General features: G+C 38.8%; 1 protein-coding gene across 8 annotated transcripts in view; it reads left to right on the forward strand.

Moving 5' to 3' along the window:
• Positions 1-17752, forward strand: part of ACBD5 (acyl-CoA binding domain containing 5) — a 63318-nt gene that overhangs the window by 29829 nt on the left and 15737 nt on the right. For all 8 annotated transcript variants that reach the window (XM_036458934.2, XM_036458924.2, XM_036458888.2 and 5 more), the window contains 3 exons: positions 6757-7024; positions 9416-9615; positions 17593-17637. In XM_036458934.2, coding sequence (XP_036314827.1) covers positions 6757-7024; positions 9416-9615; positions 17593-17637 — 513 coding nt within the window. The remainder of the gene's footprint in view (positions 1-6756; positions 7025-9415; positions 9616-17592; positions 17638-17752) is intronic.

The following is a 17752-nucleotide window of genomic DNA, read 5'->3' on the forward strand; positions in this document are numbered from 1 at the left end:
TAAGCTGCCTCTTGCACACCCCCTACTGGGGATATGCCCGCAACCAGGGTACATGCCCTTCACCGGAATCGAACCCTGGACCCTTCAGTCCCCAAGCCGACGCTCTATCCATTTAGCCAAACCAGTCTCGGCTTCTTTTTGTTTTTAAATATATACATACTAGAGGCCTGGTGCACGAAATTCATGCATGGGGGGAGATGTCCCTCAGCCCAGCCTGTGCCCTCTCCAATCTGGGACCCCTCAAGGGATGTCCGACTGCCCATTTAGGCCTGATCCCGGTACCTGGATCAGATCTAAACGGGCAGTCAGACATCCCTCTCACAATCTAGGACTGCTGGCTCTCAACTGCTCACTTTCCTGCCTTCCTGGTTGCCCCTAACTGCTTTTGCCTGCCAGCCTGATTCCCCCAACCATTCCCATGCCTGCCTGATTGATGCCTAACTGCTCTCCTGCCAGCCTGTTTGCCCCTAACTGCCCTCCCCTGCTGGCCTGGTCAGCCCTAACTGCCCTCCCCTGAAGGCTTGATCACCCCAACTGTCTTCCCTTGCAGACCTGGTCCCCCCCAACTGTCTTCCCCTGCAGGCCTGGGTCCCCCAACTGCCCTTCCCTGCAGGCCCAGTAGTCCCCAACTTCCCTCCTCTGCCGGCCTGGTCACCCCTAACTGCCCTCCCTGCTGGCCATTTTGTGGTGGCCATCATGTGTTGACATGGGGCCGCCATCTTTGACCACATGTGGCAGTCATTTTATGTGTTGGAGTGACAGTCAATTTGCATATTAGTCTTTTATTAGATAGGCTATAAAATTTCAGAGAGGAAGGGAGAGGGAGAGAGAGATAGAAACATTAAAGATGAGCCAAAACCAGTTTGGCTTAATGGTAGAGCGTCGGTCTTCGAACTGAAAGGTCCCAGGTTCAATTCCGGTCATGGGCATGTACATTGGTTGCGGGCACAACCCTGGTAGGGGGCATGCAAGAGGCAGCTGGTCGATGTTTCTCTCTCATCGATGTTTCTAACTTTCTCTCCCTCTCCCTTCCTCTCTGTAAAAAATCAATAAAATATGTTAAGAAAAAGAAAAAGAAAAAAGAAACATTAAAGATGAGAGAGAATCATAGATTGGCTGCCTTCTGCATGCCCTACACTGGAGATCGAGCCCTCAACCTAGACATGTGCCTTGACTGGGAATCAAACAGTGACTTCCTGATTCATGGGTTGATGCTCATTCACTGAGCCATCCCAGGCAGGCTTGATGTGTAACTTCTGTTAATACCAAATATACATGCTGTTCATCACTTTGAAAACTTACCTCTAAAATTATTAAACATTTATTTTAAATTTTCTTTTGTGAATTAGAAAGAGTATTCAATTCCTGATTATTCAAAATAATTTAGTTATTATGGTTTATAATATTTGTAAATATTCTGAGAGAGGTAGGATGGGTAGGCAGATAATAAACTTATGCTAGTCCCTATGTTTAAAACATTGATTAACATTTAAGAAAATTAAATAATTTTGAAACAAATCTGTACTTCACATTGACTTTAATATGTTGAACTGAAAGTTTGAGTTGAAATTCTTTTCAAATTTTAGTTAATTAAGATTCAGTATTGGAAGCTAACATTTGAAAAAAAATTATTAAAACTGCATGAATTAAAACAATTTTTTAACATTTATTTGAAAGAAACATTAATTTGTTATTCCACTTATTTATGCATTCATTGGTTGATTCTTGTATGTGCCCTAACTGTGGATTGCAGTCTTGGCATATCAGGACAATGTTCCAACCAATTGAGCTACCTGGCCAGAGCAAAACTCCATGTTTGTTTGTTTTTTTATCCTCTTTGACAATTTTTTCTGTTAATGACTAGTGGTTTTGACAACTGTATTTATGTTCGGTGGTTTTGAATCCTACCACTATTTCCCTCCCCATGTTCTAAAAGTTCAGGGTACTTTATAGAAAATTATTTCTCTTTTGCCTTCCTGAAGAAATGATTTTAACTTTTTCTCTTTGTGTTCCCCCTTTTAAAAATGTTACAATGCATCTAAATTTACCTCTTACCTTTCCCAAAATTTAAAAAATATATATTTTTATTGGTTTTGAAAGAGAGAGAGTAAGAGAGAGAGAGATCAATCGATTCATTGCCTCCCCTACCAAGGATCAAACCTGAAACCTTGGTATATGCCTGGTTAGGAATTGAACCAGCAACCTTTTGGTTCATGGGACAATGCTCAACCAACTGAGCTACTCTGGCCAGGCTACTTTTTTCTTTTTATTTTCTTTATTTCTTTTTAAAAATATATTTTTATTGATTTCAGAAAGAAAGGGAATGAGAGAGATAAATAGAAACATCAGTGATGAGAGAGAAACATTGATTGGCTGCCTCTTGCATACCCCCTACTGGGGATCAAGCCTGAAACCTGGGCATATGCCCTTGAGCAGAATCAAACCTGAGAGCCTTCAGTCTGCAGGCTATGCTGTATTCACTGAGCCAAACCGGCTATGGCTACTTTTTTCTTTTTAAAAATGTTTGATTGGAGAAGGTTGGTGATAAAGACCTGGATGAGTTTAATCAGTAAATATTTGGTTACTAGATTCTAGGTTTGATCCTATCCTATTTAATAAAAGCCTAAAATGCTAAGTGTCTGATGGTCATTTGACCATATGACCAGTTGCTAGGATGCACACTGACCACCAGGGGGAAGATGCTCTGATCGGTAGGTTAGCTGGTTGTTGGGGTCAAGCTGACTGTGATTGGGTGAGATGGTCTGGTCATGCCCTGGAGTCCTCACATGGTCCCTCCCTGGCCCTGATTGTGCACCATTGGGGTCCTTTGGCTTGGCCTGAACCCTCTTGCAATCCGGGACCTCTTGGGGGATGTTGGGAGAGCTGGTTTTGTCCCGATCCCTGCAAGCAAGGCCAAGACACCCCACTGGTGCACGAATCTGTGCACCGGGCCTCTAGTTTTCTCTATAAGTCAGTTGGTAGACTAAACTCCCTTCAGTGATCTCTGCCTGATCTGGCTTCTACTTATCTTTTTGGCCTCTGTTCACACCTCTCTCATACTTGGGCTTTGCCCTTACCTACCCTAGCCTTCCCTCTGTTCCTCTAATAAGTCCCGCAAAATCATTTGGTCTGGCCCTGCCAAGGCATTAGGAGTGACTTATTTAAGTATTTGACCAAATATAGCAAGCTTTATTTAGGTTGCTAATTTTGTATGGCCTGTGAATAATTTTATAAATGTCCAAGTGATTCTTGGCAGGAAAAGGTTCCCCACCCCTCCTCTAATATGCCAAGCCATTTCCCCTTCCTTCTTCCAGCACCAGCATCTTTGCATTCATTTTACTGGAATGCAATTCACCATTCTTTGCCACATACATAGTTTACTTCTTCACATCCTTTAAACCTAATGCAGATGTCCCTTCTTGAAGGGAATCTTCTTAGATAAGATGCAGCCCCACCATATCATCCATCCTCACTAAGAGTAGGTTAATTATAAGTTGTCACCCACAAATTTCCTAGATGGGTACTTAAAAAAATATATATGTAATTTCTGTGATCAATTTTGGAGTCCTTAAGAATCAAGTTCACTGGGGATGAGCATGGAAGTCATAGGTAAAATAAAACAAGAGTAAGAATAGCTCAGAAGTGATAATAGTTGTAACAGAGTGATTAGTACTCTATTTTAATATGTTTGAAATTTTCCATAATAAAAAGTTTAAAAATAAGATTATAGTCTGTAGAATGTTTCTTTCTCATGTTGCTTCTGTAATACTTTACTTTTTTTCCTTCTTCCCCAAAAACATTGAATTCACTTATATTCTATGAACAATTACACCATCATTATTATTGCTCTGTAGTTGTTATCACTTTACAATGAGTTCCTTTTTCTCTACTTTCTTATGACTTCTAGAATAACATGAAGAGCCATTATTTATTTTATACACAAGCTTCATCTATTTCTTATCCATTGAGGTATTAGTCAATCTGCTAATATAATTAATTTTTTAAATTTTCTGATTTTTAAATTTAAACTCATTCTTTTTTTGTTTGTTCGTTTTTGTTAATCCCCATTGATCTTTAGAGAGAGAGAGTGGAAGGGAGGTAAGAGGGAAAAGAGAGGCAGAGACAGAGAAACATTGATGTGAGAGACATCAATTGAGTGCCTATGGCATGTGCCTTGACCAGGGCTAGGAATGGAATCTGCAGCCTAGGTACGTGTCCTTGACTGGGAATCGAATCAACGATTCTGGTGAACAGGCCCACACTGTAACCACTGAGCAACACAGGTCAGGGCTAAGCTCATTCCTTTATAAATATATATATTTTTATTGATTTCAGAGAGGAACGGAGAGGGAGAGAGAGATAGAAACCTCAATGATGAGATAGTATCATTGTCTGTCTGCCTCCTTCACACCATCTACTGGGGATCAAGCCTGCAACCTGGGTATGTGCCCTTCACTGGAATCAAACCCAGAACCTTTCTGTCTGCAGGCTGACGTTCTATCCACTGAGCCAAACCAGGTAGGGCAAAGTTTGAGATTTTTGAGAGATCAAATTATTAGCAGTTACTACTTTGTAGAAGCTGAAAACAAACCATGTTCTAGAATAACCACTTAATGGAATAGATAATGGTTTGGAAGTACTGTTCTGAAAGAAATCGATATTTGAAGATATGAAATATATATATGTATAGTAAATGAAAAAATATATATCAGTACAACATTTGGAATTTTATCAGATGAGTTAGATTTCTAAGGTAAGAGAATAAGAGAGAAACATTTTAGATTTTTTCCCCCTTTTATACATTCTCATCTATTAAGCAGTACTTTTCAAATTTTAATGGGGAGCTTGTGATAGTACAGATGCTTGGGCCTGAATCCCAGGTTTTCTCATTTTATAGATCTGTGATGGGATCCACAAATTTATATTTCTAATCAGCTTTTATTATAGTTGATGCTCATGAGTATCACCTAAAGCATAAGGAGCTAGAGTTCTACCAGAATGGGAGATGTGTGTAGGGGATTGATATTTATTAGTTCCATTTCACCTTTTCCTTGCTTTCATAAAGTAAATTTGTTTTCTGTTGCACTGAGAAGATAGAAGACCTTAGGATGTTACTCCAACTTCACGTCTTTGACTTACTAAATCTAAGCTACACCCATTCAGTCTTTGTCACCTTCCCACCTTAAGCCAATTTCTCTAAAAGGTATCATATTTTCTCTCACTTCTTTGGGAACCTTCATTTTTTATACCTTCCAGACTATTCCAACCAGTGTCGCTCTTCTGGTTCTTTATTTTTCTCAAGCTATTATATTTCTTCCATCAGAAAAGACTCTCTGAACCTTCTGATGCCTTGTAAATATTGTCTTATCTTCCTCCTCCCCTTTGCAGTCAGGCTTTCTGTTGGTTATGTTTATTCATGATATTGATTCATTTCATATATATATTGTATATCATCATGCCTTTGTTGCTAATTTTTTGTTTGTTCATTGCTAATTTGAATGGATGCTTTACTTTTCCCATCTCACTTGAATATCATTAAACAATATTAACTATTTTGTCCTTGAAAATACTTCATTGGTTTCCATTACACCATTTTAAAGAGCTTCTTTTTATACTTCTTAGTTCCTTTGTAACCTTCCTCTGTGAGTTTTTCTTTCTCTTGTTGACCTCTTAAATATGGCGTTCTTCAAGCCATATTTCTACCTTGATTTTAAACATCAATGACATGCTAATTACTCTCAAAGTGATATCTTCAAGCTGTATTTCTCTTCTGAATTCTTACTGCCCTATTAGACATCTTGCTTACGAATCTCAAATTTCTTACTTATCTATAACATACCATTGTCTCTTTTGTCTCCTAAAGCTCCTTATCCTCTATATTTCTTTTGGTGAGTTTCACATCTAGTCTTTTCCTTTCCCTTACTCCCCACATTCAGTCTTCAAGTCCTATAGATTCTGTAATCTCAAAAGTTCTCAAATCATCCTCTATCCCACTACTATGATATTGGTACACACTGTCATCATTACCACACTTTGGAATTGGCTTATACGCATCTGTTCTGCAAGTTTTGTAGTTGTTTAAACAAAAGAAATTTATTATCTCATAGTTCTAGAACTTTAGGGAGGCTAGAAATCTGAAATCAAGTTATCAGCAGAGCTGTGCTCCTCTGAAGGCTCCAGGAGACAATTTGTTTCTTGCTTCATCCAGCTCTCCTGGCCCCAAGGGCTCCTTGACTTGTGACTTCATCACCCCAATCTCTACCTCCTCTTTCCTATGCTGTTCTTCAAGTTTTAGTTCATATCATTTCTTCCAGAAATGCTGTCCTGACCAAGCCCAGTATGAGCTCCTATAGTATTCTTTGTGTATCTTTTTCATTATGCTTATCAAACTATGTTATAATCTCTCTTCTGCTAAGACTAGAAGCCTCTTGCAGTGATTCTCTTTTTTCATATTTATCCTTAAAATTTAGCATAGTAACTAGGCTAAAGTAGACATTTAGATGTTTCTTTGATGAATAAGTGACTCATGAGAACAATTTATTGTGTAATTTCTCAATTCTTTGTTCATGGATGATTCATTTCTATCCCATTTTTTTCCCTACATATAGGAGGCAGAATATGAATTAAAGAATTTTAAATAAAAATACTTTTATTAAAACAAAAATATTTTATAACAACAGTAATCCATTAATAAGAAAACTTTGTGGTGTATAATTTGTTTGTAACTTTTAATTAAGTCTTGTTTTAAATTTGTAGTCTTTAGATAGCTTTACATCAAACAATGGACCATATCGATATTACTTGGGTGGTGATCCCAATAAGCCCTTGGAAAATTCTGGTTTTCCTGAAGATGTTCAAATTTCTCCTGGAAATGGCAATATTGGGGAGATGCAGGTGGCAGCAGTTGAAGGAAAAGGTGAAGTAAAGCATGGAGGAGAAGATGGAAGAGGTAACAGTGGTACGCCACACCCTGAGAAACGGGGTGGAGAAAATGAGGAATTCTCTAATGTCAGAAGAGGGAGAGGTGTGTATTCTTTATTTCTCGCTTTCTTTTCTTTTTTTTCTGACTTTATAACCTAATTAGCAAAGTAATAGGTTCTAGATTGGAAAAATATTACAACTATCAATTTACAAAGGAAATGTTAAAAGTTATCTGTACATAACATCTGTCCATTTTTAAAATTTTCTAGTTCTCCTTTTACTCCACAAGGCATAGTAGTGTGTTTTCTCTAAAAATATGGGAAGGGGCATTTCTATATTTATATTTTTTTATGAAATTTTTTGAGGCAGCCAACTTTCATCCCCTGAGTAATCACTTAGCAGTTCCTCCAACTGTGCTAATGCTTATTTTACTTACTTTTGATAATAATTAAAATTCTTGGTCTTTTTTACATTTCTTTACTTAAATTAAAAGATATCATTTAACTGACAGCTCAGATACATAAAATGTTACAACAGAGATAAAAGAATATTTAACAATAAAAAAGTAAGCATTAAGAATAGTAATGTGATGAGGTAATAGAGTTGAATGGGGAAGAGAAGTAAATACTTTATAATTGCTCATAGTAAGGAATGAGTAGGTATTGTCATAAAAGAGAATTAATGGAAAGACAAATGCTTATTATCTCACTTATGTGTAATCTAAAAAACCAACAAACAAAAACAAGCTCATAAATACAGAGAACAGTTGCAGATTGGTGATTCCCAGAGGCGGAAAGAGGGCAAAATGAGTAAAAGTGGTTGAAAGGTACAAACTTTTAGTTATAAAATAAGTTATGGAGATGTAATATACAATGTTACTACAGTTAAATGATTCTGTATTATATATTTGAAAATTACTAATTTAATAGATCTTAAAAGTTCTTATCACAAGAAAACAAATCTGTAACTACGTATGGTGATGGATGTTAACTAGACTTATTGTGGTGATCATTTCACAGTATATACAAATATTAAGTTATTATGTTGTACCTAAAATGAAAGGAAAATCCCTGTTTAATTTTATGAGGTCATAACACGTTCAAGGATTATCTGTGAATTTGGTTGAAAAAAATGTACATAAAACAATTTAAGACATGGTTTTGTGAATATTGCTGTTTTAGGGTACCAGGATGTTGAAGGGCAATGAGGTAGGTAGTTGCCAGTTTGTTGTGGAAAACAAAACAAGCAAAACTTACCTACTATATTAGCAAATGTAAAAACTTAAAGTATTTCATTTCTGCAAAGGTAGAGTAGCATGGTGGTACCTTTTATATATTGCAGTACAGAACTGTCTCAGCCTTTCAAAAAAATAGCTTGGCAACACTCACGAGGAAACTCCACAGGGTTGTTAAACCTTGACCCAGTAATTCTTCTTTGAATCTTTCTGTCCTAAAAACTAAAAAAACAAAAACCAACAGTAGAAATATAGACAAGAATTTATATACAAAGACATTTATCTCAATGTTATTTATAATTTCAAAAATTTGAATTGATCCTAATTATCCAAAAGTGTATAGTAAAATTGAATAAATTCATGTCTTACTAGGGAATTTATGCAGCCATTTCAGTGTTTTTGGAATAAAGTTTAACAATGATAAATGTTTATAGTATTTTAAAGTAGGATATAAAATCATGTAAAGGGGTAATACCAATTTTGTAAATATATAAAAAGAATAAATGATATATATAATAACATTTTTAAAGTAATGAGATTTTAATATTTATATAAATATAATGGAATTTATAACAAAAGCATTTTATTTTTATTATTAGTTTTTAAACTTTTGCTTTTATTTATTATTACTATTATTATTATTATTATTTTTTTTTTTAGAGAGGAGGGAGAGGGAGAGAGAGGTGGAAACATCAATGAGAGTCACTGATCAGTTGCCTTTTGCATGCCCCTTGTTGGGGATCAAGCACACAACCCTGGGTATGTGCCCTTGACTGGAATTGAACCCAGAGCGCTTTAGTCTGCAGGACGAAGCTCTATCCGCTGAGGACCAAAAAAGCATTTTAAATTACTTGAGAGACTTACAGTGACCAGAAAGGAAAATCTAATTATTTAATACAATATTAATACTCTAAAGAAAGTCTTTTAAATATTTTCAATCTTGTTACTTTTAGTAAAGAATTTTTGAGAATGCACCCTGAATATGTATATATCATTTGTGCATTATATGCATTTCGTCATGTGCTAGTATATTAAGTACATTATAAAACCTTAAATAAAAATCTAAGAATATATCAATATAAGTAGAAGTGTGTATATCTATCCTTTGACCCCAGTAATTTATTTTGTTTGTGTAGTTCCTGATTGCTCCCACTCCACTTAGGAAAGTTAGATCTTAAATAATAGGAAAATGAATAAAACACACCATTTCTACTTTTATAGAAATAACTTAAAACTAACTTGTTTGCTCTCTTAAAATAGGACATAGGATGCAACATTTGAGCGAAGGAACCAAGAGTCGGCAAATGGGAAGTGGAGGTGATGGAGAACGCTGGGGTTCAGATAGAGGAACAAGAGGCAGCCTCAATGAGCAGATTGCTCTTGTGCTCATGCGGCTGCAGGAGGACATGCAGAATGTCCTTCAGAGACTTCATAAACTGGAAACACTAACAGCTTCACAGGTAAGCTTTCAAATTTATCTTCTACTTGTTGATCTTTGAAACTTTATAATCTAGATTGATTGGATTTACAGAAATTACTGTATTTTAATGATTGAAAAATAAACAAATAGGACCTACTTTTGAAAATATTACTTCAAACTGCCCCAGAAGCTAAATGCCAGTTAAAATAATAGTAGCCAGGACCGGTTTGGCTCAATGGATAGAGCGTCGGCTTGGGGACTGAAGGGCCCCGGGTTCGATTCCTGTCAAGGGCATGTACCTTGGTTGCGGGCATATCCCCAGTGGGGGGTGTGCAAGAGGCAGCTGATCGATGACTCTCTCTCATTGATGTTTCGAACTCTCTATCTCTCTCCCTTCCATTCTGTACAAAAATCAATAAAATATATTTTAAAAAAAATAAAAAAATAAAATAATAGTAAAATTTTAGTGTAAAATTAGAGGAAGGATAGATTGCTTGGTAGTAGAAGAATAAGAACTTTAAAAAATAGTTTAAGTAACTAATAAATAGATCATACCTAATGCCCTAAAGTTAATCATTAAAGAGTTATTCTTTTGTAGTAAGCATTGTCCTCTATCTTGATCTCTTTTAAAAATGCTGGTGTGGCTTAGTGGTTGAGCATTGACCTATGAACCAGGAGGTCACGGTTCAATTTCTAGTCAGGAGACTTACCTGGGTTACGGGCTCAATTCCTGATCCCTGGCAGGGGGTGTGCAGGAAGCAGCCCATCAATGTTCCAATCTAGCATTGATTTTTTGCTCTCTCTTCCTCTCCTTTCCTCTCTAAAAATCAATAAAATAATAAAATCTTTAAAAAAAAATGCTGTAGAGATATATTGTTACTGATTCTTTTGGTTATTTTAGTTGTTAATCCTTACCCGAGGATATGTTTCCATTGATCTTTTTAGAGAGACAGAGAGGAAAAGACAGAGAAACATCAATGTGAAAGACACATTGATTGGTGTGATGTTTCTCTTTCCTTGATGTTTCTCTTTCCCCGCCCGCCCTGCCTTCCACTCTCCCTAAAAATCAATGGAAAAAATATCCTCTGGTGAAGATTAACAAAATGGAAAAAGAGAGAAAATTCCCCTGCAAAGGAGATTCAAATGGGTGTGCCCCAAAGAGGGCTGCCCCTACCCAGTTTTTAATGACTACCTCAACTGAAAGCTCAGTATTTCCAAAGAAACTATGTGACAGCAACTTTATGAATCTGGGAAGATTTGATACAGAAAAATAGTCACAAAAAGTAATACATTAAGAGTAGTCATTTGGACTTAACAGGTCTGGTCTTAGTATTTAACTCATGGATAATTTATTATTTCACATTTTAATTGTATTTATTTTTAAAACATTTATATTGATTTGAGAGAGAAAGGGAGCAGGAGAGAAAGAAATAGAAGCATCAATGCTGAGAGAGAATCATTGATCAGCTGCCTCCTGAATGCCCCCTACTGAGGATTGAGCCCATATCCTGGGCATATGCCCTGATCAGGAATCAAACTGGCAACCTCTTGGTGTATGGTCTGATGCTCAATCAACTGTACTACACTGACTGGGTGGAGTCCTTGTCTTTTAAAAAAAGATTCTGACACATTAAGGACTTTCTCCCTTAAATTTTGCATAATTCATTAGTATGAATGAAAATTTGCATAAATACCCCAGTTAGGGCGATTCTCTGGATATTTTATTCTTTTAAGTATTTTATTTTATTTTTTATTTTATTTTATTTTATTTTATTTTTTAAATAAGTTTTTATTGTTCATATTATTACAAATGTTCATTCCCCCCCCCCACCATTGCTCTCCTCCACCAGGTTCCCACCCCACCCTCTGCCCTTTCCCCACTCCCCATTGTCCTCATCCATAGGTGCACAGTTTATGTTCAGTCTCTTCCCACATCCCCCTCTTCCCTTTTCCCAAGAATCGTCAGTTCACTCCCCTTCCATACCTCTGATTCTATTATATTCAACAGTTAATATTGTTCATCAGTTTTTTTTTTAATTTCCTTGGTTTTTAGATTCACTTGTTGATAGTTACGTATCTATTTCTTGTTCATAATTTTTATTTTTATTTACTTTCTCTTCTGAAAGAACCCTCTTCAGCAATTCATATAATTCTGGTTTGGTGGTGATGAACTCCTTTAGCTTTTTTTAATTAGTGAAGCTCTTTATCTGACCTTCGAATTTGAGTGATAGCTTTGCTGGATAGATTATCTTTGGCTGTAGGTTCTTACTATTCATCACCTTGAGTATTTCTTGCCATTCCCGTCTGGCCTGCATGGTTTCTGTTGAGAAGTCAGCTGACAATCGAATAGGTGCTCCTTTATAGGTAACTACCTTTTTTGCTCTTGCTGCTTTTAATATTTTCTCTTTGTCTTTTGCTCTTGGAATTTTAATTATGATTTGTCTTGGTGTGGTCCTCTTTGGATTCCTTTTGTTTGGAGTTCTGTGCACTTCCTGGACTTGTAAGTCTAATTCTTTCACCAGGTGGGGGAAGTTTTCTGTCACTATTTCTTTCAGTATGTTTTCAATATCTTGCTCTCTCTCATCTTCTGGGACCCCCATAATTCTGATGTTGGTTCGCTTGAAGTTGTCCCAGAGGTTTCTTACATTATCTTCAATTTTCTGGATTCTCTTGCCTTCTAGCTTCTGTGGAGGAGTGTCTTCTGGCTCTTTATGTTCAAATCTTTGACTTGATTCTTGCGATCTTCCATTCTGTTTTTAGGACTCGGTATAATATGTTTTATTTCAGACAATGTATTCTTTATTTCTTGTAGATCCCTTATCATTTCTTGTTGATCCCTTATCATTTCTTGTTGATTCCTTATTAATTCTAGTTGATCTCTTTTCATATCCTCATAGGTCTTATCGATCTTTTCTAGGAAATTCTTGAAAAACCTTATAAGCGTAGATTTGAACTCTATATCCAGTCGCTTTTTGTCCTCCATTTCTTTCGTTTGTGATCTATTTCGTTGTCGCATTTCGCAGCTTTAGATGGGGTGGGGTTTCAGGATGGAGCCTACAGCCTTGGCTTCCGTCAGCCCCACCCTATTCGGTTCCTGGGTCTCAGTAATCCCCAGGGTCCTTCAGGACTCCGTTGCAAGCGCCTCTGAGAGGAAGGTGCCCTCGATTTTCGCCTGCTACCAAACAGTCTATGCTCTCCCCCAATGAGCCCGTATTGGGGTTCAGTTCAGTTGGAAGTGGGGTTGGAGGTGGCGTTCAGAGCAGTCTGGAGCCCCAGTCTCCTAACCCCCAGGGCAATCCTGCGGCACAGCCGACGGTCCCTTCTCTGCGAGCAATGTGAGCGCAGCCGGGATCTCCTTTCTCCGCTCCCCCGGGGTTCCGCCTTACAGCCCAGCTCCCGCTGTGTGAGCCTGGGTTTCCAGGGTCTGGCCTAGAACTGGGGTTCAGAGCAGTCACAACTGGGGCCCAACGCAGTCGGAGTGTTTATCTCCTTCCTGCTAGCGAACACCAGCCAGGCACTTAGCCTCCCTCCTCTCCGGCTCTGTCCTCTCCGCGCGCGCCGTGTGTCTCCGTACCTTAGGCTTTTCCAGTTCCTCCGCGCTTCCTTCTGGTTTTCTCCTTGCTTCTCGTTGTAGAATTTCTAGTCAGTCGACTTTCCTGTAGTTCTGGGCAATGTCCATTTTATATTTTAGTTGTATTTTATTGAAATTGTTGTGTGCACTGCGGCTAGGTGTTTACCTGGACACAGCCATCTTGGATTCTCCCTTTTAAGTATTTTAAAAATAAAATTTTAGCCTTGGCCAGTTAGCTCAGTTGATTAGAGCATTGTTCTAATATGCCAAAGTTGGGGTTCAATCTCTGGTCAGGGTATATATATAAGAAGTAACCAATAAATGCATAAATAAGTAGAACAACAAATCAGTGTTTCTCTTAGACAAGTATCATTGAATTTTATTTTCTTTAACAATATATATGGACAAATATCATTAAAGCAAAAAGTCATCTTGCTTATTATATATAATTGCTAGAGGCCTGGTGCATGAAATTCTTGCATGGGTGGCAACCCTAGGCCTGGCTGGCAATGAGGATGGATCAGATTCCCTGCCTCCCCCTCCTCCTTCCCTCACTGCCTACTTCTGCTGCCACCCACCCCTGGTTTCCTGTCGTAGCCCAGGGACAGGCCCTGATCAGGCGATTGGGACCTGCTGGCTGGGGGGAGGAACTGGGAGGTTGGCCAGCAGGCCCCAATCGGGCAATCAGCCTGCCGGTGGAGGTAAGGGCCAACTACCACTGCAGCCGGCAGGCGGTAGGCTGATCAGGGCCTAGGGGAGGGACAGAAGGAGAGAGACCTAGGAGGTTGCCCTTGGTCCCCCTAGGAAAGGGCCACATCTGCTGCCACCAACCCCTGATTCCTTATCCCAGCCTGGGGGCCCAGCCCAATCAGGCGATCAGGGACTGCCAGCTGGAGAGAGGGACCAGGAGGTTGGTAGGTAGGCTGCATTGGTGATCGGGACCTGTGGGCTGGGAGCAGCTCCTGCGTTGAGCATCTACCCCTTGGTGGTCAGTGCGTGTCATAGCGACCAGTTGTTGTATTGTAATGGTTGCTTAGGCTTTTATATATAGACTAGAGGCCCATTGCATGAAGATTCATGCCATAGGCCTTCCTTCCCCTGGCTGCTGGTACCAGTTTTCCTCTGGCACCCAGGATCCAGGCCTTCACTCTGGCCACTGCCTTCCATCTTCACTCCAACCAAAGTCTTCAGTCTTTGCTGCATCCAAAGCACTACTCTTATAGCTCCCTCCGTTTCCCACCCTCCCTCTTATGACAGGTGTCCCGCCCTGCCTGGCCACTCTGTGCCTGCTTGTGTGCTGCCCAGAGGCCTGGAGCAGCTGGGGGGCAGGGCTGCCGCCATCTTTTTCAGGTTAATTTGCATACTCATGCATGATTGGCTGGTGGTATCGTGAAGTGACAGTCAGTTTGCATGTTTCTCTTTTATTAGTGTAGATTAACGGTTATCACTTAGTTGTAAACAGGTGTCTTTGGGAATCTTCATTTGCCTTTCCAGAGCATTTGTTAGGAAAAAAATTTACTCATATTTGCATTTGTTCTGATTCTGTGTTAGTATTTGTTAGTAATTACTGATTTGTTCACCTTGAGTTCCTTTCTATATCATATTGACTTGTGGGATACCTAGGAGCTCAACTTTGTAAATCTACCCCCTATTTCAGGGGTCCTCAAACTTTTTAAAGTGGGGGCCAGATCACAGTCCCTCAGAGAGCTGGAGGGCCGGACTATATGAACTACTAATTCCTACTGTAACACCTCGGCTGCGCTCACTGCCCAAAAAACCTGGCGGGCTGGATCAGACTCCTCTGCGGGCCGCATGTGGCCCGTGGGCCGTAGTTTGAAGACGCCTGCCCTATTTCATTAAGCCTGGAGAAGTAAGTCTCTTGGTTAGATATTAAAGTAAATTTCTTGGTTAGATATTATTATGCCTACAAAGTAGTATTACAAGGAGCATTATAAAAATTCTTACCTTTTCTAGATTCTCTCCATGTTTGCAACTTGAGTATACTAGAACTATACCTTCTTTAACACCTTAATGGTCTGAAGACTTAATGCAACATCTAGAGAAAATTAATTTAGTTTACCTGTAAGGTGTAGTCATACTGGGCCACACACATTTGCCAGCAGCAGGCTTCCTCCCACCCTGGGTCTTCGCACTTGCTGTTCTCTCTGCACAGATGTTAATACATAGTTTACAACTGTTCTTTGTTTAGGTCTTTGCTCAAATTTCAGCAAAGCCTTCCTCGGCCACTCCTGCTTCTGTTTTCCCTCCTCCAACATGACTCAACTCCCTTCTCCGTTTTATTTTTCTTTATGACACTTATCACTACCTGACATACAGTATATTTTACTGATTTATTTATTATTACCTGTAGCCTTCCATTAGAATATAAGCTTCATTAGGTCAGCGATTTTTGTCACTTTGCTCAATGCCCAGAGTAGTGACTTCATAATAGACACTCAGTAAATTTTTATTCAATGAATCAATAAATGATCTCATTAATCTTTTTTTTTAAAATATATTTTTATTGATTTTTACACAGAGAGGAATTGAGAGGGATAGAGAGTTAGAAATGTCGATGAGAAAGATACATTGACCAGCTGCCTCTTGCACACCCCCCACTGGGGATGTGCCCGCAACCAAGGTACGTGCTCTTGACCGGAATCGAACCCGGGACCTTTCAGTCCGCAGGCTGACGCTCTATCCATTGAGCCAAACTGGTTTCGGCTGATCTCATTAATCTTAATACCATTTCTCTGTACTTATAATAAATAGAGAAACTGGAATAATAAGTGTCTAACATCTAGGCTAAAGAAACGTATGTGGTATGTGTGGGAGGTGGATGGGCAGGGGGTGTTGTGGCGGTGCTTTGGGTGACAACGGTCAATAATGAAGGTGGTTGCCAAGAGGCACCCGGCTCAGCAATGTAAGGTGGGGGTGGCGTTGGGCTGTGAGATCTTGGGGCCCCGCGTAGGGAGCAGGGATTGAGGGGCAGCGGCAGGAGCAGGAGCGGCGAGCACAACTTTAGCCAGAGTGGCTCTCACACTTCCCCTCTGGCTCGTGGGCCAACACCTGCAGCGCCTGTGTTCCTGTGTCCCACGGGCTGGGACAGCGATGGCAGGGGCATGTGGCGCTGGGTCCGGCAGCAGCTGGGTTTTGACCCACCACATTAAAGTGACACAAGAACTATCTACATAGCCAACAGGTTTCCTCACAATGGCCTTTACACACCTCAGAAATTTATAGATAACTGGACCGTTTCATCTAAGTACACTGTGTGGAATTTTGTTCCAAAGAATTTATTTGAATTCAGAAGAGTGGCAAATTTTTATTTTCTTACTATATTTTTGGTTCAGCTTATGATTGATACACCTACCAATCCAGTCACCAGTGGACTTCCATTATTCTTTGTGATAACAGTAACTGCCATAAAGCATGGGTATGAAGGTTGATTATGACATAACTCAGATAATGAGGTAAATGGAGCTCCTGTTTATGTTGTTTGAAGTGGTGGCCTTGTAAAAACAAGATAAAAAAAAATCTGGGTAGATGATATTGTTCGAATAGCCAAAGGTGAAATTTTCCCTGCAGATTTGGTGCTTCTGTCCTCAGGTTGACCTGATGATTCTTGTCACATGACAACTGCTAGTTTTGATGGAGCAACTAACCTAAAGACTCATATGGCAGTTCCAGAAACAGCAGTGTTACAAACAGTTGCTAATTTGGACACTGTTGTAGCTGTGATAGAATGTCAGAAACCAGAAGCAGACTTGTACAGATTCAAGGGATGAATGATAATAACCCAACAAATGGAAGAAATTGTAAGATCTCTGGGGCCAGAGAGTCTCTTTGCTTCATGGAACCATATTAAAAAACACAAAAGAAATATTTGGTGTCGCTGTATATACTGAAATGGAAACAAACGATGGTGTTAAATTATAAAAGCAAGACACAGAAGTGATCTGCAGTAGAAAAGTCAATGCATACATTTTTGATAATTTATCTAATAATCCTTATTTCTAAAGCCATAATCAGTACTATCTTGAAATACACATGGCAAACTGAAGAAAAATGGGATGAACCTCGGTATAACCAAAAAACAGAAAATTTATTTCATATTTCTTTGCCTTTTTGGTACTCTACAATTTCATCATTCCAATTTCATTGTATGTGACAGCCGAAATGCAGAAATTTCTTGGATCATTTTTATTGGTTGGGATCTTGATAAGAATAAGATCAGAAAGTTCAAGTTAATACTTCTGATATGAATGAAGAGCTTGGACAGGTGGAGCATGTGTTTACAGATAAAACTGGCACACTGACAGAAAACGAAATGCAGTTTCAGGAATGTTCAATTAATGGCATAAAATGAAATCAATAAAAATATGTTAAAAATTATTATATTTTTCTTATTTATCAAAGCTAAATTATTTTCATTTGTATTTATAGGCAAAATCATCAACATTACAGACTAGTAATCTGCCTTCCTCACAGGTAAGAAATGTTTTTTAAATCTAAGAGCCAGGGTTTCAAGTAAGTTACAGTTAATTTAGATTATACAGACTCTTAAAGAATTCCAAAGGTTTAAAAATCTATTTTTTTCCCATAT

The sequence above is a fragment of the Pipistrellus kuhlii genome, unplaced genomic scaffold (assembly GCF_014108245.1).
Source record: "Pipistrellus kuhlii isolate mPipKuh1 unplaced genomic scaffold, mPipKuh1.p scaffold_m20_p_1, whole genome shotgun sequence".
In the NCBI taxonomy this organism is placed as follows: domain Eukaryota; kingdom Metazoa; phylum Chordata; class Mammalia; order Chiroptera; family Vespertilionidae; genus Pipistrellus; species Pipistrellus kuhlii.